Source organism: Chiloscyllium plagiosum, unplaced genomic scaffold, assembly GCF_037043375.1.
Source record: "Chiloscyllium plagiosum isolate Xiang-an unplaced genomic scaffold, Cpla_swu_hap1 HiC_scaffold_35, whole genome shotgun sequence".
Taxonomy (NCBI): Eukaryota; Metazoa; Chordata; class Chondrichthyes; order Orectolobiformes; family Hemiscylliidae; genus Chiloscyllium; species Chiloscyllium plagiosum.
The window spans coordinates 30,893,417-30,917,837 of NW_028270173.1; the positions used below are offsets into that span (position 1 = coordinate 30,893,417).

General features: G+C 45.4%; 1 protein-coding gene across 1 annotated transcript in view; it reads right to left on the reverse strand.

The window, feature by feature from the left end:
* Positions 1–18,041, reverse strand: part of LOC148140596 (cytochrome P450 2K1-like) — a 37,112-nt gene extending 19,071 nt beyond the window's left edge. Inside the window, exons 1-4 of the mRNA XM_087979464.1 lie at positions 17,789–18,041; positions 14,930–15,092; positions 8,915–9,064; positions 6,990–7,150 (exon numbers count right to left, since the gene is read on the reverse strand). Coding sequence (XP_087835590.1) covers positions 6,990–7,150; positions 8,915–9,064; positions 14,930–15,092; positions 17,789–17,980 — 666 coding nt within the window. The 5' untranslated portion in view covers positions 17,981–18,041. The remainder of the gene's footprint in view (positions 1–6,989; positions 7,151–8,914; positions 9,065–14,929; positions 15,093–17,788) is intronic.
* Between the last annotated feature and the right edge of the window lie 6,380 nt (positions 18,042–24,421).

The following is a 24,421-nucleotide window of genomic DNA, read 5'->3' on the forward strand; positions in this document are numbered from 1 at the left end:
GCAGAAGAATTGAATCAGATCTGTGTTCACTGGGGAAGACACAAGCAATCTCCCTGAGGTAACAGTGGCTGAAGGACCTGAATTTAGGGGAATTTATATTTGCCAGGAATTGGTGTTGGAGAGACTGTTAGGTCTGAAGGTTGGTAAGTCCCTAGGGCCTGATGGTCTACATCCCAGGGTACTGAAGGAGGTGGCTCGAGAAATCGCAGATGCCTTGGTGATTATTTTCCAGAGTTTGATAGATTTGGGATCAGTTCCTGCGGATTGGAGGGTGGCTAATGTTGTACCACTTTTTAAGAAAGGTGGGAGAGAGAAAGCAGGAAATTATAGACCAGTTAGTCTGCCCTCAGTGGTGGGAAAGGTGCTGGAGTCTATTATAAAGGATGAAATTATGACACATCTGGAGAGTAGTAACAGGATAGGTCAGAAGGGGAAATCATGCTTGACTAATCTTCTGGAATTTTTTGAGGATGTAACTCTGAAGATGGACGAGGGAGATCCAGTAGATGTAGTGTACCTGGACTTCCAGAAAGCTTTTGATAAAGTCCCACGTAGGAGGTTAGTGAGCAAAATTAGGGCGCATGGTATTGGGGGCAAAGTACTAACTTGGACTAGTACTTGGATAGAAAACAAAGAGTAATGATAAACGGCTCCATTTCAGAATGGCAGGCAGTGACCGGTGGGGTACCGCAGGGATCAGTACTGGGACCACAGCTTTTTACAATATATATTAATGATATAGAAGATGGTATTAGTAATAACATTAGCAAATTTGCTGATGATACTAAGCTGGGTGGCAGGGTGAAATGTGAGGAGGATGTTAGGAGATTACAGGGTGACCTGGACAGGTTAGGTGAGTGGTCAGATGTATGGCAGATGCAGTTTAATGTGGATAAATGTATGGTTATCCACTTTGGTGGCAAGAACAGGAAGGCAGATTACTATCTAAATGGAATCAATTTAGGTAAAGGGGCAGTACAAAGAGATCAGGGTGTTCTGGTACACCAGTCAATGAAGGTAAGCATGCAGGTACAGCAGGTAGTGAAGAAGGCTAATAGCATGCTGGCCTTCATAACAAGAGGGATTGAGTATAGAAGCAAAGAGGTTCTTCTGCAGCTGTACAGGGCCCTGGTGAGACCACACCTGGAGTATTGTGCGCAGTTCTGGTCTCCAAATTTGAGGAAAGACATTCTGGCTATTGAGGGAGTGCAGCGTAGGTTCACGAGGTCAATTCCTGGAATGGCGGGACTACCTTACGCTGAAAGACTAGAGTGACTGGGCTTGTATACCCTTGAGTTTAGAAGACTGAGAGGGGATCTGATTGAGACATATAAGATTATTAAAGGATTGGATACTCTGGGGGACCGGAAACATGTTTTCGCTGATGAGTGAGTGCCGAACCAGAGGACACAGCTTAAAAATATGGGGTAGACCATTTAGGACAGAGATGAGGAGAAACTTCTTCACCCAGAGAGTGGTGGCTGTGTGGAATGCTCTGCCCCAGAGGGCAGTGGAGGCCCAGTCTCTGGATTCATTTAAGAAAGAGTTGGATAGAGCTCTCAAGGATAGTGGAATCAAGGGTTATGGAGATAAGGCAGGAACAAGATACTGATTAAGGATGATCAGCCATGATCATATTGAATGGTGGTGCAGGCTCGAAGGGCAGAATGGCCTACTTCTGCATCTATTGTCTATTGTCTATTGTCTAATCTAGTCCCACTTAGACTCACAGAGTCATAGAGCTGTACAGCACAGAAACAGACCCGTTGGTCCAACCCGTACATGCCGATTAGATATCCCAACCCAATCTAATCTCACCTGTCAGCACCCGGCTCATATCCCTCCAAACCCTTCTATTCATATACCACTCCAAATGCCTCTTAAATGTTGCAATTATACCAGCCTCCATCACATCCTCTGGCAGCTCTTTCCATATATGTACCACCCTCTGCGTGAAAAGGTTGCCCCTTGGGTCTCTTTTATATCTTTCCCCTCTCACCCTAAACCTATGCTCTCTAATTCTTGACTCACCCACCCCAGGGAAAAGACTTTGCCTATTTATCCTATCCATGTCCATCATAATTCTCTAAACCTCTACAAGGTCATCGCTCAGCCTCCGACGCTCCAGGGAAAACAGCCCCAGCCTTTTCAGCCTCTCCCCATCGCTCAAATCCTCCAACCCTGGCAACATCCTTGTAAATCTTCTCTGAATGCTTTCAAGTTTCACAACATCTTTCCAATAGGAAGGAGACCAAAATTGCACGTAATACTCGAACAGTGGCCTAACCAATGTCCTGTACAGCTGCAACATGACCTCCCAGAGTAGTCAATACTCTGATCAATAAAGGAAAGCATACCAAACGCCTTCTTCACTATCCTATCTACCTGCAAACCGCACTTTCAAGGAGCTATGAACCTGCACTCCAAGGTCTCTTTGCTCAGCAACACTCCCTGGGACCTTACCATTAAGTGTATAAGTCCTGATAAGTTTTGCTTTCCTAAAATGCAGCACATTACATTTATCTGAATTAAACTCCATCTGACACTTCTTAGCTCATTGGCCCATCTGATCAAGGTCCTGTTGTAATCTGAGGTAACCCTCTTCGCTGTCCACTACACCTCCAATATTGGTGTCATCTGCAAACTTACTAACTGTACTCTTATGCTCGCATCCAAATCATTGATGTAAATGACAAAAAGTAGAGGACCTATGACCGATCCTTGTGGCACTCCACTGGTCACAGGCCTCCATTCTGAAAAACAACTCTCCACCACCACCCTCTGTCTTCTACCTTTGAGCCAGTTCCTGTATTCCATGAGATCTAACCTTGCTAATCAGTCTCCCATGGTAAACCTTGTTGAATGCCTTACTGAAGTCCCTGCCCTCATCAATCCTCTTTGTTACTTCTTCAAAAGACTCAATCAAGTTTGTGAGACATGATTTCCCACGCATAAAGCCATGCTGACAGTCTTTGCCTTTCCAAATACATGTACATCCTGTCCCTCAGGATTCCCTCCAACAATTTGCCCACCACTGATGCCAGGCTCAGTGGTCTATAGTTCCCTGGCTTGTCCTTCCCACCCTTCTTAAACATTGGCACCACTAGGCAACCTCCAGTTTTCCAGCACCTCACCTGTGTCTATCGATGCTACAAATATCTCAGCGAGAGGCTCATCAATCACCTCCCTAGCTTCCCACAGAGTTTTAGCGTACACCTGATCAGGTCCTGGGGATTTATCCACCTTTAACCGTTTCAAGACATCCAGCACTCCCTCCTCTGTAATCTGGACATTTTGCAAGATGTCACCATCTAGTTCCCTACATTATGTATCTTCCATGTCCTTTGCCACAGTAAATACTGATGGAAAATACTCGTTTAGTATCTCCCCCATTTTCTGTGGCTCCACACAAAGGCTGCCTTGCTGATCATTTACGGGCCCTATTCTCTCTCTCGTTACCCTTTTGTACTTAATGTATTTGTAAAAACGTTTTGGATTCTCCTTAATTCTATTTGCCGAAGCTATCTCATGTCCCCTTTTTGCCCTCCTGATTTCCCTCTTAAGTAAACTCCTACTGCCTTTAGACTCTTCGAAGGATTCACTCGATCTATCCTGTCTATACCTGACATATGCTTCCTTCTGTTTCTTTACCAAATCCTCAATTTCTTTAGTCATCCAACATTCCCTATTCCTACCAGCCTTCCCTTTCACCCTGACAGGAATATACTTTCTCTGGATTCTTGTTATCTCATTTCTGAAGGCTTCCCATTTTCCAGCCATCACTTTACCTGCGAACAGTTGCCCCCAATCAGCTTTTTTGCCTAATACCGTCAAAATTGACCTTTCTCCAATTTCGAACTTCAACGTTTAGATTTGGTCTATCCTTTTCCACCACTATTTTAAATCTAATAGAATTAAAATATTCTGGACCCAAAGTGCTCCCCCACTCCACTCAGTCACCTGCTCTGCTTTATTTTGTTGGACACACTTCACAAATCCCTCTCCATCTAAACCCTTAACACTATGGCAGTCCCAGTCTATGTTTGGAAAGTTAAAATCCCCGACTATAACCACCCTATTATTCTTACAGATAGCTGACATCACCTTACAAGTTTGTTTCTCAACTTCCCTCTGACTATCAGGGAGTCTATTATACAATCCCAATAAGGTGATCATCCCTTTCTTATTTCTCAGTTCCGTGAAAATAACTTCCCTGGATGTATTTCTGTGAATATCCTCCCTCAGTACAGCTGTAATGCTATCCCTTGTCAAAGACGTCACTCCCCCTGCTCTCTTGCCTCCCTTTCTATCCTACCTGTAGCATTTGTATCCTGGAACACTAAGCTGCCAGTCCTGCCCAACTCTGAGCCATGTTTCTGTAATTGCCATGATATCCCAGTCCCATGTTCCTAACAACGCCCTGAGTTCATCTGCCTTCCCTGTTAGGCCCCTTGCATTGAAATAAATGCAGTTTAATGTATTAGTCCTTCCTTGTCCCTGCCTGCCCTGACTGTTTGACTCGCTTCTGTTCTCAACTGTCCCAGTCTCAGATTGATCTCTTTCCTCACTATCTCCCTGGGTCCCACCCCAGCACCTTACTCGGTTAAATTCTCCTGAGCAGCTCTAGCAAATCTCCCTGCCAGTATATTAGTCCCCTTCCAATTTTGGTGCAATCCGTCCTTCTTGCACTGGTAATTCCACACACACATCACCCTCTGTCTGAAAACGTTGCCCCTTAGGTCCCTTTTATATCTTTCCCCTCTCACCCTAAACCTATGCCCTCTAGTTCTGGACTCCCCCACCCCAGGGAAAAGACCTTGTCTATTTACCCTATCCATGCCCATCATGATTTTATAAACCTCTATAAGGTCACCCCTCAGCCTCCGATGCTTCAGGGAAAACCACCCCAGCCTATTCAGTCTCTCCCTATAGCTCAAATCCTCCAACCCTGGCAATGTCTTTGCAAATCTTTTCTGAACCCTTTCAAGCTTCACAACATCCTTCCATCTTCCCTTTTTATGTTGTTGTGTGCCCAGCACCCTCTCCTAGCACCAGATCCTGTCTCTGAGAGCTTTATCCCTCACTGCCACCATGTGCTTTAAACCAACATAGTGTCCTGCACTTTCAGCTGCCAGTCAGAAGCAGTTGTGGCTGTGAGAGGCCTGTATATAACACTCTCCCCGTGGCTGCATCCACCCCATCTCTATTGAGGGTTTTCAACTCCTTATGTACCGTAACACTCCTTTCTTTATATCTGCACACTGGATCTCGAAAACAGCTCTCTAGTGTAGTATCTAAGACCTCTCTGTTCACATAGTCATTCTAGACTGGTGTCTTCTCTCTCATTGACGTCATAGTCAAGTAACAATTATGTAAAATGATTTACATAAATCTTACTTTTTCAGCATTTACATGTGAATTTATTCCATGTCAGGGACCGTCACATGTTAATATAATTGACTGAAATATAATGTTAAAAACACTCTGCACCTGTAATAGCTCAGGCTTTTCTATTCACTCAGGGGCCTAGCATTTATTGCCTGTCCCTAGTTGCCCTCTTGAGAAGGTGGGGGGTGAGCTGCCTTCTTGAACCGCTGCAGTCCACCTGCTGTAGGTAGACCCACAATACCATTAGGGAGGGAATTCCAGGGTTTTGGCCCAGCGACAGTGAAGGAACAAGTCAGGATGGTGAGTGGCTTGGAGGGGAACTTGCAGGAGGTGGTGTTCCCATGTATCTGCTGTCCTTGTGCTTCTAAATGGAAGTGGCTGGGTGTTTGGAAGGTTCTGTCTGACGATCTTTGGTGAATTTCTGCAGTTCATCCTGTAGATGGTACACACTCCTGCTACTGAGCGTCGGAGGTAGATGGAGTGGAGATTTGTGGATATGCTACCAATCAAGCGGGGGATGCTGAGTCGTGGATGGTGTCAAGCTTCTTGAGTGTCATTGGAGCTGCCCCCATCCAGGCAAGTGGGGAGTATTCCATCACACTCCTGACTTGTGCCTTGTAGATGGTGGATAGGCTTTGGGGAGTCAGGAGGTGAGTTCCTCATCGCACTGTTCCCAGTCTCTGACCTGCTCTTGTAGCCATTGTGCTTATGTAGCAAGCCCAGTTAAGTTTCTGATCAATGGTGAACCCAAGGATGTTTGACAGTGGGGATTCAGTGATGGCAACACTGAATGCCAAGGGACAGTGGTTAGATTGTCTCTTATTGGAGATGGCAAAAGTGAGGACTGCAGATGCTGGAGATCAGAGTCTAGATTAGAGTGGTGCTGGAAAAGCACAGCAGGTTAGGCAGCATCCAAGGAGCAGGTAAATCGACGTTTCAGGCAAAAACCCTTCATCGGGAATTAAGGCAGGGAGCCTCCAGGGTGGAGAGATAAATGGGAGGGGGGTGGGGTGGAGCTGGGGAGAAGGTAGCCAAGAGTGCAATAGGTAGATGGAGGTGGGGATGAAGGTCAGAGAGGAGGTTGGAGTGGATAGGTGGGAAGGAAGGTAGGACAGGTCATGGGGACGGTGCTGAGCTGGAAGGTTGGAACTGGGGTGAGGTGGGGGGAAGGGAAATGAGGAAACTGGTGAAGTCCACATGAATGCCCTGGGGTTGAAGTGTTCTGAGACGGAAGATGAGGCGTTCTTCCTCATCCAGGCGGGTGGTGAGGGAGTGGTGGTGGAGAAGACCCAGGACCTGCATGTCCTCACCAAAGTGGGAGGGGAAGTTGAAATATTGGGCCACAGGGCGGTGTGGTTGATTGTTGCGGGAGTCTCAGAGATGTTCCCTAAAGCGCTCTGTGAGAAGGCGTCCAGTCTCCCCAATGTAAAGGAGACCGCATCGGGAGCAACAGAGGTAGGGTGGGAAGAGATGTAATCCAGGTAGCTGTGGGAGTCTTACTGGAGATGGTCATTGTTTGGCATTGGAGTGATGAGGGGATTATTATGCACACCAAATTGCAAATAACCATCCCAAGTACAGTAATATGGAAAGATAATTACTTGTATTGAAGCTGTTCCAGCCAATATCGTCATCTCATTGTTCATGTTTATGAGGGAGTTAAATATTTTGTCGTCATAATCAAAGCGATCTCCAAATAGAATGGAACAGATAATATTGCTCACGGCCGAATTCAATATCCGTGCTGTTTCAAAAGGCTGACCTGTGAACAAACATAGTATTTCAGAGAAAAACTGAAGCTGGAAATACCACAAACACTTCCAGTGTTGTTGTCTTTTAAAAAGCTCAAGTTAGATAAGATGCAGTTTGCTGATACAAGATTCTATCTGTGATGGAATCCCTCACGACATATTGTACACACTTTGTGCTGGGAGCCAGCATTTTATGTGAATCCAGGGTCAGGATTAGGGTGATTTCAGTTCAAATCGGCTCCAAAGCTGCTACTTTTGATTGTTCCAAAATCTTAGATTCTCTTTCACCAAGGTGACTGCACTGAGGATCCATCAAATGGTACTGGGGAGCACAACAATTGCTCATCAAATCTTTAAACTTCCTGGACAATTCCCACTGTGGTAATGTTCATAAATCAATACTCTTTATGAATCATTAAAAACAAATGTTGTGTGACCAAATTATTTTGAAAAAGAACTTCTGGCCAGGAATGTAATTACCTTGACCAGTTCCCCTCCTTTCCTGCTTTGTTAAACACAGGAAGTATGGTTAGTAAGTGCACAGATGACAGCAAAATTGAAGGTGTAGCGGACAGTGAAGAAGGCTACCTCAGAGTACAACAGGACCTTGATCAGATGGGCCGAGGGGTGGCAGATGGCTTTTAAATTAGTTAAAGGTGAGGTGCTTCATTTTGGAAATTCAAATTAGGGCAGTACTTGTCCACTTATTGGTGAGGTCCTGGAGAGTGTTGCTGAACAAAGAGACCTTGGAGTGTGGGTTCATAGCTCCTTGAAAGTTGAGTCACAGGTAGATAGGATAGTGAAGAAGGCATTTGGTATGCTTTCCTTTATTGGTCAGAGTATCGCGTACAGGAGTTGGGAGGTCATGTTGTGGCTGTATAGGACATTGGTTAGGCCACTTTGGAATACTGCATTCAATTCTAGTCTCCATCCTTTAGGAAGGATGTTGTGAGACTTGAAAGGGTTCAGAAAAGATTTACAAGGATGTTGCCAGGGTTGGAGGTTTTGAGGTATAGGGTTAGGCTGAATACGCTGGGGCTGTTTTCCCTGGAGCATTGGAGGCTAAGGGGTGACCTTATAGGGGCTTATAAAATCATGAGGGGCATCGATAGGGTGCATAGACAAGGTCTTTATCCCAGGATAAGGGAGTCGAAACTGGAGGCAAAAGTTCAAGCTGAAAGGGTTAAGATTTAAAACTTGCCTAAGGGGTGCCCTTTTCACAGAGGGTGGTGCATGTATGGATTGAGCTGTCAGAGGAAGTGGTGGAGGCTGGTACAATTACAGCATTTAAAAGGCATCTGGATGGGTATAAGAATAGGAAGGGATTAGAGGGATATGGACCAAATGCTGGCAAATGGCACAAGAATAGGTTGGGATATCTGATCAGCACGGACGAGTTGGACCGAAGGGTCTGTTTCTGTGCTGTACATCTCTATGACTCTGTGACTCTAAAACAGACAAAGGATATTTCGAATCTAACCTAACTTAAAGTGTCCAATAGTGGTGAAAGGCTTTGTGAATGGAGTACATCACACATGGACTACTCATCCTTGGTGTGGTGAAGCTGATGATGCAGTTTTGAACTGCTCTCACCTTTAGTATAATTAATGTCCGTCAAAGGCCAGTGTCTCTGGGGCCTGCTAACATTTGACTGCCCCAACAGTATTAATGCAACTGAAGGAACCTCACTTTTATTCAAGTGAAAATCTTTTCTGTAGATGTCAATTTCGAGGGAACCATGAATCCCAGCATGTCATGACCCACCAAGCACTCACCCTTGTGACTCTCAAACACATTGACAAGAAAGCTGGCCTCTTCACTGATCCTGTCTTCAATGGATTTCTTGCCCATGCCAAAGCCTCGGAGAGCTGAGATCACAAACTTTCGGTTCTCCCGCCACAACTTCCCGTCACTGAATATCACACCTGAAAGTGACACACGAAAAGCTGATCAAATATTGGTCACGGGTTCTGCTGTGAGTGCTGCCAAACCCCAGGTTTCTAACACCCTTTCCTTTCCTGAGAATCACACCATTCTAGAACCAAGAGGAAGGTCATTGTATCCATGAGTGCTCTTTGGGGGAGTGAGCCCATTAGTCTAACCACTCACTTGTCATTCTCAGTGTCTGGCCTATTCCGTTTGGATGTTCCTATTGACCCTGCTTCCACCACCCTCCCAGGCTCTGCATCCTCCATGGTAATGAGAGACACAGAACCAAATCTCATCCTCACCCTGATTTAATTTTAAACAATAACCCACCCAATTTCAGTGTCTGTCAGTTCTCTCGTTATTGAATCCTTCAACCTGGGAAAAAGCTTATCTCTATCCACCCTGTCTATATCCTTCATGATTTTGTAGACCTCAATCAGGTCCCCCCTCAATCTCCTTTATTCTAATGAAAGCAATCCTAATCTACTCAACCTTTCTTCATAGCTAACACCTTCCATCCCAGGCAACATCCTCGTAACCCTTCTCTGCACTCTCTCCAAAGCGTCCGCATCCTTTTGGTAATGTGGTGACCAGAACTGCACACCGTATTCCAAATGCAGCTGAACCAAAGTCTTGTACAATTTTAACATGACTTGCCAGCTCTTATACTCAATACCCCGTCCGATGAAGGCAAGCATACCATATGTCTTCTTGACCATTCTATCCACTTGTGTAGCCACCTTCAGGGTACAATGGGCCTGAGCTCCCAGATCTCTCTCTATTTACAGTATAGTTCGCTCTAGAATTAGATCTTTCAAAGTGTATCACCTCACATTTGCCTGGATTGAACTCCATCTGCCACTTCTCTGCCCAATACTCCAGTCTATCTATATTCTTCTGTATGCTTTAGCAGTCCCTTATGCTTTCTGCTACTCCACCAATCTTCCTGTCATCTGCAAACTTACTGATCAGACCACCAATGTCCTCTTCCAGATCATTTATGTATATCACCAACAACAGTGGCCCCAGCACTGATCCCCGTGGAACACCACTGATCCCTTTCTCCATTTTGAGAAACTCCATCGACTACTACTCTCTGTCTCCTGTTGTTCAACCAGTTCTTTATCCACCAAGCTAGAACACCCTGCACACCATGTGACTTCACTTTCTCCATTAGTTTACCATGGGGAACCTTATCAAACACCTTACTAAAGTCTATGTGTCTGACATCTACAGCCCTTCCTTCATCTGTCAACTTGGTCACTTCCTCAAACTCAGTTAAGTTGGTAACAGATCTCCCCCACACAAAACCATATTGCCTCTCACTGATAAGCCCATTCTCTTCTAAATATAAATAGATCCTATCCTCAGTACCTTCTCTCACAACTTTCCCAGCACTGACATCAGGCTCATTGGTCTGTACTTACCTGGAATATCCCTACTAACCTTCTTGAACAGGGGGTCAACATTAGCAATTCTCCAGTCCTCCAGCACTTCACCTGTGTTTAAGAATGCTCCAAAGATATCTGTCAGGGCCCCAGCTATTTCCTCTCTCGCCTCCCTTAGCAACATGGGATAGATCCCATCTGGTCCTGAGGATTTGTCCACCTTAATATCCTTTAGCCTACCCAACACATCCTCCATCCTTATGTCAAGGTGATCCAGAGTAAACAAACTCCTTACCTCTAATCTCGACATTAATCATGACCCTCACCTCAGTGAGCACTGATGCAAAGTAATCACTGAGAATCTCACCCATTTTCTCAGGTTCGACACACAACCTTCCTTCCTTATCCTTTAGTGGACCAACCCTTTCTCTAGTTACTCTCTTGCCTCTTATATATGAACAAAAGGCCTTGGGATTCTCCTGAATTCTGCTCACTAAAGTTATTTCATGACTCCTTTCAGCCCGCTTGATTCCTCATTTAGGATTGGGCCTACCCTCCGATATTCCTCCAAAATGTGTTCTGTTCTGAGCTGTCTGGACAGCTTCCCTTTTCCTCTTGGCTAGTCGCACAATTTCTCTGTCATCCACAGTTCACAAATCTTGCCTTTCCTATCACTTGTTTTCAAAGGGACATGCCTATCCTTCACTATCTTCAACCTAACTTTGAAAGCCTCCCACAAATCAAATGTGGATTCTCTTCAAATAGCTGTCCCTAATCCACATTTTACAGCTCCTGCCAAATTTTGATATAATTGGCCTTGGCCCAGTTTAGTACTCTTCCCTTAGGACCACTCTCATCTTTGTCTACGAGTATTCTATTACACAATTGTGGTCACTATTCCCAAAGAAGTCCCCCACTGCAACTTCTATCACCTGGCCTGGCTTATTCCCCAACACCAGGTCCACTATGGCCCCTTCCCTTGTTGGTTTATTGACATACTGCTCTAGAAAACTTTCCTGGATGCTCCTTACAAGTTCTGCCCCATCCAGACCTCTGACACTGAGTGTATCCCAGTTAAGATTTGGAAAATTAAAATCTCCCAACCCCACTATGCGATTGCCTCGACATCTTTCCATAATCTGTTTACCTATTTGTTCTTCTACCTCACATTTACTGCTGGGAGGCCTGTAGGACAGCCCCAACAATGTAACTGCCCTCTTCTTATTTCTCAGTTCATCCCATAATGCCTCACTGCTCAAGCCCTCCATAGTGTCCTCCTTTAGCACAGCCGTGATATCATCCCTGACCAGCAATGCAACTCCTCCTTCCTCCCCCTTTTACTTCCCTCCCTGTCCTGTCTGAAGCATCTTTATCCTGGAACATTTAGTTGCCAATCACGCCCTTCCTTCAACCAAGTCTCTGCGATCGCAATAACGTCATACTCCCAGACACCAATCCAAGCCCTGAGTCCATCTGCCTTACCCACTATACTCCTTGCATTAAAGCATATGCACCTTAGAACACCTGTTCCTTTGTATTCATCTGCCCTCTGCCTACTCTTCCCCTTGGTAATGCTAACTTCATGATCCTGTTCCTTTCAGTCTCTATTTTCCACCTTACTGTCTATTAGTCTTCTCTTCAGCTTCCCAGCCCCTTGCCACATTAGTTTAAACCCTCCCCAACAGCAGTAGCAAAAACTCCCCCAAGGACATTCGTTCCAGTCTGGTTCAGGTGTAGACGGTCCAATTTGTAATAGTCCCACCTTCCCCAGAACAGGTCCCAATGTCCCACAGATCTGAACCCCTCGCCCCTACACCATCCCTCAAGCCACATGTTCATCCTGCCTATTCTTTCATTTCTACCCTGGCGAGCACGTGGCACTGGTAGCAATCCTGAGATCACTACCTTTGAGGTCCTACACTTTAACTTCTCTCCGAGCTTCCTGAATTCTGCTTTCAGGACCGCATCTCGCTTTCTACTTGTATCATTGGTGCCAATGTGCACCACGACAACTGGCTGTCCACCCTCCCCTTTCAGAATGCTCTGCAGCCAATCGGTGACATCCCTGACCCAAGCACCTGGGAGGCAACATACCACCTGGGAGTGTCGTTTTCAGCCACAGAACCACCTATCTACTTCCCTGGCAATAGAATCCCCTATGACCATGGCCCTACGAGTCTTTTTCCCGCCCTTCTGAACAGCAGTGCCCACCATGGTGCCATGAACCTGGCAACTGCTGCCCTCGCCTGGTGAGCCATCTCCCCAACAGGATCCAAAACAGTATACCTGTTTCGGAGGAAGATGACTGCAGGGGACACCTGCACTGCCTTCCTACTCTTTTTCTGCCTTTTGGTCACCCATTCACTGTCTCCCTCAGCAATTCTAACCTGCAGTGTGACCAGTTCACCAAACGTGCTATCCACAACCTCCTCAGCATCGCGGATGCTCCACAGTGAGTCCATCCGCAGCTCCAGAGCCGTCGTGCGGTCAAACACGAGCTGCATCTGGACACACGCACAAAAAAAAGTGCAGTGGCTTGTTACTGATTCAGACCAATACGGGAGGGATGAAGTTCCCAGGGATATCTCAGAAACAGCAAACGGATCATTGCTATTCAGGAACTGAGCCGAGCTTTCTGATATCTGATATTTGTCACAGATATATATTTCATAAAGATACCGGGGAACATCTTATTTCAACACCATCTGAGCAAACGGGCAAATGGGTTAACCATCTTATCTCAGACACCCTCTTCAAGAATGTGGCACACCTATCCAATCATCTTAGACACCCTCTTCAAGAATGTGGCACACCTATCCAATCATCTTAGGCACCCTCTTCAAGAATGTGGCACACCTATCCAATCATCTTAGACAGTCTCTTTAAGAATGTGGCACACCTATCCAATCATCTTAGACAGTCTCTTTGAGAATGTGATAGACCTATCCAATCATGTCACACATTTCTGAAGCCACAGTACTCCCCTCACACAATAAACGGGGCAAATTTGACAATTGTCAGGTTAATAATGGCAGTGAGAGACAGATGCAACATGGAAAATTAATAGGAGGGCTGATTGCTTTAATGCAATTGATGTGGATTCAGGGACTTCCAAAAGACATTGGACAAAATGTCATGCTACAGGCTTGTTGCCAGAGTAACGTCCCATGGAATAAAAGAGACAATGACAATGTGGAGTTTGACCATGTGGGAAATTAGATACTGCTGCGATTGCAGGAAAGTTGATTGCAGGAAAGTTGATAGTGGGAGTTGTCCAAGGGTTGGTCCTGGGACCAATGCGTCTCTTGATACATATTAATGACTAAGACTTAAATGGACAGGGCACAATTTAAATATTTGAAGATTAAACCAAAATTGGGACGTATCCTGAACAGCGATAATGATAAAGGAGATGCAAAATGAATTAAAGGATGCAATTCTGAGGGAAGTGCAAGTACAGAGAAACTGGGAGAACTGAGGTTAGGAGTCGGGAGGTCATGTTCCAGCTGTACAGGACATTGGTTAGGCCACTTTTGGAATACTGCGTTCAATACCTACTTGGCAGGGAAGATACCATGGTCAATTGGTGTTCCTGCTGTAGGAAAGATGTTGTGAAACTTGAAAAGGTTCAGAAAAGATTTACAAGGATGTTGCCAGGGTTGGACGATTTGAGCTACAGGGAGAGGCTGAATAGGCTGGGGCTGTTTTCCTTGGACCATTAGAGGCTGAGGGGTGACCTTATAGAGTTTTATAAAATCATGAGGGGCATGGATAGGGTAAATACACAAGGTCTTTTCCCTGGGTTGGGGGAGTCCAGAGCTAGCGGGCATAGGTTTAAGATGAGAGGAGAAAAATGTATGCAGGACTAACTTGGATGGGTATGGAGTGATATGGGCCTGGTGCAGGTAGGTGGGACTGGGATATCTGGTCGGCATGGACGGGTTGGACCGAAGGGTCTGTTTCCATGTTGTACATCTCTATGACTCTTTGACTCTCTGAGTTGTTCAAGCAAATGTTACATTATACCTTGTTCAGAACACTTGGTGCTGTGTCAGATTGTTCTGCTGGCTTTCAGCTCTCTTAAAGGTACAGTACACCCACATCTTCATAACAAGGGTGAGAAATTTGGAGAATAACAAATCGAGAGGGGAACTGTGCCAGATCTCTGTTCCAAAATATTTCCTCCTATTTTTATTTTTTTTTCTTTATTCATCCACGGGATGCGGGTGTCACCGGCCAGGCCAGCATTTATTACCCATCCCGAATTGCCCAGAGGGTAGTCAAGAGTCAACCACGTTGTTGTGGGTCTGGAGTCACATGTACGCCAGACCAGGTAAGTAGGTAAGATTCCTTTGCTAAAGGACATTAGTGAACCAGATGGGTTTTTCCAACAATCGACAATCTATCCCTGTGATGCATCAAGTTGAGAGAAATGAGGAGGAGACCGAAGAAAAAGACGAAGTGTCAAGTTACCAGTTCGGAATGAATAATCGTCAAATATCGGGATGGGTGGCCTCCCACTGAATTGATCAGCGTGATTCACAAGAGCGTCTTTCACTGCGTCATAACCAGTCAACACCACTGCCTTCAGCGGCCCAAGCTCCACTGAAAATACATTTCCATATTTCTCTGCGAGCTAAAAAAAGAGAGAATTGTTTCATTAAAGTTTCATTCCTGGTCAGCTGTAAGAGGGAGAAAACAGATGAGAGAAAAATGGACAATTCCTTCAGCTTTAAATCCGAGCTCCCCAATCCGGTCCAGGGTCACATCTGTTCTGTTGTCGATTCCAGCAAAGTGACCCACAATTTGCATTCCATCTGCTTGACCCCCTGAAAACCACAAATCCATTCCATTTGCCGCTACAATCCATGTAAACGGATTGAAATTAGTCTGTTTTTAAAAAAAATGCCCGACCAGCGAATCTGATATTTTGGCTGGGATCCCTCGCCGATAGCAAATGGGAGCAAAATTTATGTAAATCAAACACTGGCAACATTGTGAAAATAATTGTAAGTGACTTTGAGGAGGAAATGTTATCAGATCGATTGGACAGCAAGTCTTTAAAAATATAAGTTATCCCCACGCTCAGTGGGACTAACCTACAGATGCTGTTCCACTCTGGAGTTGGATAAGTGAATGAATAGGAAACGTTTGGAGGGAGATGGGCCGGGAACAGGCAGGTGGGACTAGATTACTTTGGGATTATGGTCAGCATGGACTGGTTAGACTGAAGGGTCTACATCCGTGCTGTATGACTCGATGACAAAAACCCACATAACCTTCTCCATTCCTCCTCCATTCCCTCCTTGTCTTTCCCTGCAATCCACAAATATTTGATACCCAGTCATGATTTTAGATTCAGTTGCCCCACATTACCATGAGACCATATTCTCACATGGCTTTCTGCACCAGCACCTCACTGATCTTGCATTCACAGACAGACACAGTGACAGTAGTTTACTGCAATCCCTCTCATGCTAAATGGAAGTGATATCTTATCATTTGCTTTTACTCGATGATGTGGAGGTGCCGGTGTTGGACTGGGGTGAACAAAGTCAGAAGTCACATGACACCAGGTTATAGTCCAACAGGTTGTTTTGAAATCACAAGCTTTCACAGCGCTGCCCCTTCACCTGATGAAGGATCAGTGCTTTGAAAGTTTGTGACCTCAGATAAACCTGTTGGACTGGAACCTGGTGTGAGGTACGCTTTTGCTCTCGTGCTGGCTGTCTCTTCCAATTCTCTGTTTACCTTGTGTTTTCCTCTGTAGTGTTATCTCCTTATTCTAATCCCCCTGAAAAGTGAATCTGAATCCTCCTTTCCTTGTGTTTCTTGTTATCCCAGTCCTCCTCCTGCAGCCTCTCCTGAGCCCTCACCTTGTGCTGGGTTCAGCCTTCGCCTGGCCTTCCCAGAGGCCCCATCGCTCTCACTAGTCCCTCAGGGGGCCTTCCTCACTGCTCGCCAGGACCTCCTCGACTGTCTGGAGACTCCAGCTCTCCTGATGCAGCATGAGGCCTGCAGGCTGACCCACACAATGTCAATGCCCCTGTCCCCCGGGAGCTCCCAGCCCCACCCGTGTACCACAGTAATACCGGCTGCTGCTCCAGCTCCAGAGCTGCTGCAGCTGGCAACATTTCCTGGGGGGGGTTCCCTCCACGGAACAGGATGTGAATCCCACAAAGACTGAGATGTCCCACCACGGCTCGATGAGGTAGTATATCACAGAAATCAGACTTCAACAAATAAAGATCCACCAGCGACTCACTTCCCTTCCCATTGCCCTGAAGTTATTTTTCAGGAAGGTTTATTCAAATCTTCTACTTGACTCTCACTACGAAGGTGTCTCAGGTTTTAACTGGTTGAAAAAATCAGCACGCTTTAATGTTGTTAGCTCTGGTCACATACAGTTAGATTTATTCCCTGTATGTAATTAGCTTAATTTTGAATGCAATTAGCGATATTTTTAACAACTTATTCAGAGAAAATAATCAATTTCTTTAACAGATATGGACACACCTCTGGAGCAGGTTGGATTTGAACCTGATATCACTGATATAATAAACCATCAAATCAGCTTTAGGGCTCCTGTAGTGTCCCTCCCCCTGTACCAGAAGGCCTGGGTTCAAGCCTCACCTGCTGCAGGGGTGTATAGTAACATCTCTGAACAGGTTGGTTCCAAAACAAGTCAAATAGGCTTTAGGGCTGTTGTGGTACAGTGGGTGGTGTCCCTATCTCTGGGTCAGGGGGTTATGGGTTCAGGCCTCAGGTGTTCCAAGAATGTGTGCTACCATCTCTAAACAGGTTGATCCTGACAGCTGTGACACTTTACTGACAGTTCTGGCCCACTGTATCCCGACCTTTGACCTCATTTCGAACCATGGGGAAAATAAGAGCGCAGAAAGAGGCCATTCAGCCCATCGTGCTCCAATTCCCTTTGAAGAAAAGCTCCAGTCAGCTTTTGGGTTCCTGTGGCGCAGTGGTAGTGACCCGACCTCTAATCCAGGTTCCAGGCTTTATCTCAATTATTGTGACTAGGTTTACTTTTTAGTTAACTAAATTGAATAATTACCAGCTTATTCATGCCGTGTAAATTGTTGTGAGGCGATATACCTCTGCAATTGTTTTTCCTCCCACTCAGTCCCGGATCAAAGTCTGAGCAAAGTTCAGAGATTGCAGGCCCAGAGATAACAGATTCCCTGATCACGGATTCCAGATCTGTTTCAGGCTCTCTCCTTTTACGTCTCTCTCGGTCTCTGTGAGCTTCACCTTGGGAGCTGTTCCCTCACACCGCCCCATCCCTCAGACATTCCCCAGTGAAGGATTCTCACTTACCCCCATGAGAGACCAGTCCAGCCTCTTGAGGTTCAGTTGGTGCAGGTTTCCGATCAGAGGAAGCGGGGTCGGTCCAGGAGGGAAATTCCTGGGAACTCTCCGCCGAATTACAGACACGACCAGGAAGAGAAAGAGGGCCAGCAGCGATAGGGCCAAGGTGTAGTCTGTGGGGAAGAGCTTGAGGAGAGCCATTGTGCCCAAGTGCCCACACACTAAGTGGAGCCACTGGTGTCCTGATGTTATAATGTGGGCCGTCCGTCACTCCAACCCTCCACTTAATAGTTCTCAAAGAACCGCCTCATTTTGCTTCATTGCCTGTGTCTCTTTAACCCCCACCTTGCTGTGTGCTGGGCTATTTAATTAAACAGGTCTGTGTACATTTCCGGCGGGGAGTGATGTTCAGGCACAGCAAGATTCCACTCAGAGAAAGTGCTGTCAATTTTCACAGCTGACTCTGGCTGAGCTTGTCTGGACAGGTTAACCTGACGTTATTTTATGGTAAGACTCTCATTCCCGGGATACGGGTTTCGATGAGATGTAAGGATATCTAGTCACCTTACACACATATAGCAAAGCAGGGAATTATATCTCTGCAGGTCTGCTGTTCCAAAGCACACCTTAAAGATTATTGACATCCATGTGGTGAATCGTTGCTTGGTAGTACAGTCTTGAGTATTCATAATAAAACAGACATTCTACTGAGGACTTGTACAAGTTATAGAGTCATACAACATGGAAACAGATCCTTCGGTCCAACCAGTCCTTGCCGACCATATTCTCAAATTAAACTCATCCCACCTGCCTGCGCTTGTCCATATCCCCAAACCATTTCCTATTCATCTACTTATCCAAATGCCTTTTAAACTTTGTAACTGTACCCATGTCCACCACTTGCTCTGGAAGTTCATTCTACACACAAATCACTCTCTATGTAAAAGAGTTGCCTCTTTTTAAAATCTTCCTCCTCTCCAAACCCTTCCTATACATGTACCCATCCAGATGCCTTTTAAATGTTGCATTTGTAACAGCGTCCACCAATTCCTCTGGCAGCTCATTCCATACGCGTATCACACTCTGTGTGAAAAAGTTGCCCCTCAGATCTCTTTGATATCTTTCCCCCAAACCTATGCCCTCTAGTTCTGGATTCCCGTAGGGAAAAGACTGTGTCTATTTATCCTATCCATGCCCCTCATGATTTTATAAACCTCTATAAGGTCACCCCTCAGCCTCCGATGTTCCAGGGAAAGCAGCCCCAGCCTGTTCAGCCTCTCCCTATAGCTCAAATCCTCCAACCGTGCCAACATCCTTGCAAATCTTTTCTGAAACATTTCAAGTTTCATAACAGCCTTCCAGTAGGAGGAAGACAAGAATTGAATGCAGTATTCCAAATGGGGCCTAACCAATGCCCTGTACAGGCACAGTGTGACCTCCCAAACTCCGATACTCAATGCACTGACCAATAAAGGTCAGCATACCAGATGCCTTCTTCACTATCCTGTCTACTTGGGAAGGAATATTACAGTCCCAATTCTCCTCTGATGCTGAGATGCTGTCACTTCTACTCAGCAATTCCAGAACGAGGGGAACCAGGATTTTCGACTAGATTAAGATGACTGGCAGAAGCTTGTGAATTTGGTTTAACTGTCAATGAGATCAGAGAGACTGAATGGCGTATGTAACTATGTTACAGAAGGTGCTTTCGCACTAGTGTTTACAAATGTAACCCTCATTATGCTGCGGCGTAATCACACAATGTTCGATGTACTCCACAAAGACTTCCAGGCATTTCATCAGGACTTCACTCAGGCAGCCATTTCCTCATTGAAAAATGTTCGGCCAGTCCAGGTGATTCTCTCTCAACCAATCTCCCCCCAGCAAGCTTGGGCCCCAGCCTTTTACTGCAATCACTGGTTACTAAGCCAGCAGCTCTTCATAAGTGACCGGACCAGTTTACAGATTGAGGTTACAACTTCAGTTCCGGTGAAGTCCTGATGAAAGATCGGGAAGTCTTTGCGAAGTACATCGAACATTGTGTGATTACGCCGCAGCATCACGAGGGTTACATTTGTAAACACGAGTGCAAAAAGCAGGTTGAGATCAGGTCGAAGCAGTCATGGCCGTATGGGACAAACAGCCTGTTGTCCAGACCTTGTGGTTAGGGAGGGTGAACAGGGTGTCGTTTCAGTGAGGATCGAGTGAACAAAGTGCACAAAAACACAGAAAAGGCTGTTGCCACTGCGGTCCTAACTTGCAACCGAGTAATCGCCACACAAAAAGAAATAAAGCCAGATTTTGTTTTGTAAATATATTTATCAGCAATTTTTTTTAACTTTACAAACATATAAAATTATTGAAAAAAAAATCAATCACAAATATCAGTATAATAAAAAGAAAAAAACACAAATGACAATACAACTACCATCTCCTAACTACTAACCTACTCTATAATACAAAGCAAACCCTAACACTGTGCAAAGCAACACAAAAAAAAAGAAAAAGCAAAAAAAAACAAAAAACCCCACAAAATACAGAACAGCTATGGTCGGCACAAGGCTCCCAAACAAAGGAACGGGAGCATTGTATACAGACCCATATTAACTCGGGAGACCCCCTCCAGGGCCCAGGGCTTGACAAATCAAATCATCCTGGTTAAACAAATGCCCTAGTTAAGATAACTGATAAATCTATATCCAAATAACTCAAATAGGGCTGACATGTCTTATAAAAATGGTCTGTTGTGTGGTTTACCCTGATAAAAATGGAAAAGGTCTCTGCTGGGCAACCCGTATTTGTGGCTCAGTTGCTCAAAAGACATCATAACCTCCCCCTCAAACAAGTCTCCCAAACTAGAAACTTCTCTTGCTGCCCATAGTTTGAACTCTGAGTCCATCATCCCTGGTGGGAACCCTGGCATGGCAGCTATAGGTGTAAGTGGCGAAGTCTTGGATAAACAACCCTCACTCTGACGCATCGCCCTCCATGCCTTGACTGTACTAATGACTATGGGGTTCCAGCAGTGGTTCATAACTGGCCTCATCTTATCCATGAACAACAGGTTAATAAGAGGGCACTTTGCTTGGGAGGCCTCAATATCCAGCCATATTGAGTTCGGATTGTTACCTACCCAATCACAGACAAAGGACAGCAGGGAACTCAATTGAAACCTCCTGATGTCTGGGAAATCTACTCCTCCACCTCCTTGAGGCAACTGCAATTTAGTAAGTTTGATGGGGGGACGCCCACGATGCCAGACAAAGGAACCAAACCATCCCATAAGCTTCCGCAGCGTTGACCTGGGAAACATTATAGGGAGCATACGCATGGGATAAAGCAAACGAGGAAGAACATTCGTCTTAATGAGAGATATTCGGCCCAGCCATGAAATTGGAAGAGCCTCCCATCTCTGGAGATCCTGCCTAATATTGTCGAGCAAGTGAGCAAAGTTAGTCCGAAATAACAGATCAAACTTGGGGATAATAAAAATGCCTAGGTACCGGAACCCTGCCTGTGACCACTTAAAAGGGAACTTCAACTTCTGGCACATCCTTAAAGTTCCCCAAAGGCATAGCCTCCGATTTTGCAAAGTTAATCTTATATCCTGAAATAGCCCCAAATGAATTGGTGCATTGGATCAAATGGGGTACGGAGGTCATCGGGTTCGATAAAAACAGATGGACACCATCCACATACAGTGTGATCTTGTGTGCCCTCGATCCCACATCCGGAGCGGTTATGTGGACGTTCTGCCAGCGACTCTATCACCAACGTAAACAACAATGGTGAGAGGGGGCAGCCTTGCCAACTACCCCGACCAATCGTAAAATTCCCAGACTTCACCCCGTTGGTGATGACCGCAGCCAGAGGGTGGTGATATAAAACCTCCACCCACCTCGCAAAGACCCCACCCAACCCGAATTGTTCTAAGACATAAAAAAGATATGGCCATTCCACCCAGTCAAATGCTTTCTCTGCATCTGAGGAAATCACCAACCCCTGAATCGATCGTTGCTGACAAACTTGGACCACATTCAGCAACCTTCTAATATTATTAGAGGACCTACGGCCCCTTATAAAGCCTGACTGGTCCTCTTTAACAATATGGGGCAACACCCTTTCCAATCTCAGCGCCAGGATCTTGGACAGAATCTTGAAATCTGAATTTAATAGAGAGATGGGCCAGTATGAGGCACAATCCTCAGGAACCTTCCCCTTCTTAAGAATTAAGGAAATATTAGCTTCTCTCAAAGATGGTGGTAGGCGTTCATGCATATGGGAATGATTGTACCTCTCCAATGTTGGCCCTGACAGAATCCCTATAAACTCCTTATAAAACTCATCCGGAAGACCATCAGGGCCAGGTGCTTTCCCACTCTGAAGTTGCCTAGCTGCCTCCTGTATTTCCTGAACTGTCAAGGGGGCATTAAGGAGAGAGGCCTGTACCAAGGTTACCTCTGGGAGGTCCAAGTTCTTAAAAAAGGTCTCCATTTTAGCCCTCCTGTCCTCGCAACCTTCAGACCGATACAATTCAGAGTAAAAGCTCCGAAAAGCCTCATTAATCTTTTTAGCATCATCTGTAAGGACCCTGGCACTGTCTCTGATTGCAGTAATGGATTGGGGAGTATGCTTTTTCCTCGTCAGGTACGCAAAATACTTCGAGGAGAAAGTGAGGTCTGCAGATGCTGGAGATCAAAGTTGAAACTTTATTGCTGGAACAGCACAGCAGGTCAGGCAGCATCCAGGGAACAGGAGATTCGACGTTTCGGGCACAGGCCCTTCTTCAGGATTCCTGAAGAAGGGCCTGTGCCCGAAACGTCGAATCTCCTGTTCCCTGGATGCTGCCTGACCTGCTGTGCTGTTCCAGCAATAAAGTTTCAACGCAAAATACTTCCCTGGCCTATCCCCATATTCAAACAGCCTCTATCAAGCAAACGCAAGTTCTTTCTTTGCGTTTTATGTCAGTATTGAATTCAAGGCAGCCCGGAGGGCCGTGATCCGTTGTAGCTTAGTCACCGAAGGCCGCGCAAAATGTGCTGCCTCCGCGGCTTTCAACCACGTCTCAAGTAGACGCTGCTGTTCCTCCTTCTGTTGTTTCCGGCTAGCCGAATAGGAATTAGCTAATCCCTTAGCATAGGCCTTAGCAGTCTCCCATAGCATGGATAGACTACTAGCTGTGCCTGAGTTGATAGTCAAGAATTCCTGAAACTGCTTCAAAAAGTATTCCACAAATTTGGAATCCTTAAGGAGAAAATGGTCCAATCGCCAGTGCCGCAAACCTAGCCCTTCACTCTTGGCCTTAACCTCCAAATATACTGCCGCGTGATCAGAGATAGCTATATTCCCAATTTTACAACTCATAATCGAATCCAGAAGGGCCGAGGGAGCCAGAAGGAAGTCAATCCTTGTGTGACATTTATCTGGGTTTGAAAAAAAGGTGAAGTCCCTGCCGGCAGGGTGAGGACATCTCCAAATATCCACCAGCCCCAACTCCTTGCATAAGTCAACCACCTGCTTGGCCTGGGAAGAAATAGTTGGGGGCCCACAAGGCATCCTGTCCAATGTCAGATCCAAAAGACAATTAAAATCCCCCCCCCCCACCCCCGTATAATAATGTGCCGCATTCTAAAAGCACTCAACATAGAGAAAGCACTAATCAAAAATTTGAGGGATGCACCGGAGGATAGTAGATGTTTAAAATGCCATATTCCTCCCCATGTATCAGGGCTTTAATTATCACAAACCGTCCCTGCTCATCTTTCACCTGCTCTAATAATGTGAACGGAAGATATTTCTGGATAAGTACCGCCACTGCCCTACTTTTAGTAGTAAAGGATGAAAAGAATACCCGGTCATAACGCCCCCGTTGTAATTTCAGATGTTCCCCATCATCAAGATGGGTTTCCTGCAATAAAGCGATATTAACCCTTTCCCTCTTAAGGCTAGAAAGCACTTTTTTCCTTTTAATCGGCGAATGACTTCCCTTAATGTTCCAGGTGCACCATTTAATAAGACACTTAGCCATATCCCCTTTCAGAGACCCTGAACCCGTCGGAGAGAGAACCCTGCTTACAAAGCGCCGAGCATAAGTAAATAAAGACTCATAGAATTGAAAAACTATATATACAAAAACTACTCCATCATAACTATAAACAACTATTACTATCAAAAAACTACAAAGAAAACCAACTATGGAACCTTGATTGGAAGACTCTTCCCCCTGCCCATAGGGGGCACTCATCCTCCCCATCCCCTCCTTTACTGCTCCTTCAAACCCGGACTGTGCCCCAGCCTCAGGCCAGAAAAAACAACAAGGAGATGATCCTAAAATCAACAGAAAAAAAGACCAAGTCAGGATGAGTACTCCACCCATCCCTGGCTTCGTGACACCCCGACTTGTGACTAAAAGAGAAGCAGAACAAACAAAAAAAAAGGAGAGAGAGACAACAAAGAACATCCACAAAATCTCCCATCAGAAAATCCAGTTATTAAAAAAAAGGAACAACTTATTCCAAAGTCTTTTCCCCCCTTTCCAAAAAGGAAATTATTAGGGAGAAAGAAAGGAATAAAAAAAAGGAAGGGAAAACATGGGGAAAAATAGAAAAGAGAATAAACATTAACCATATTCTTCAGGCCAAT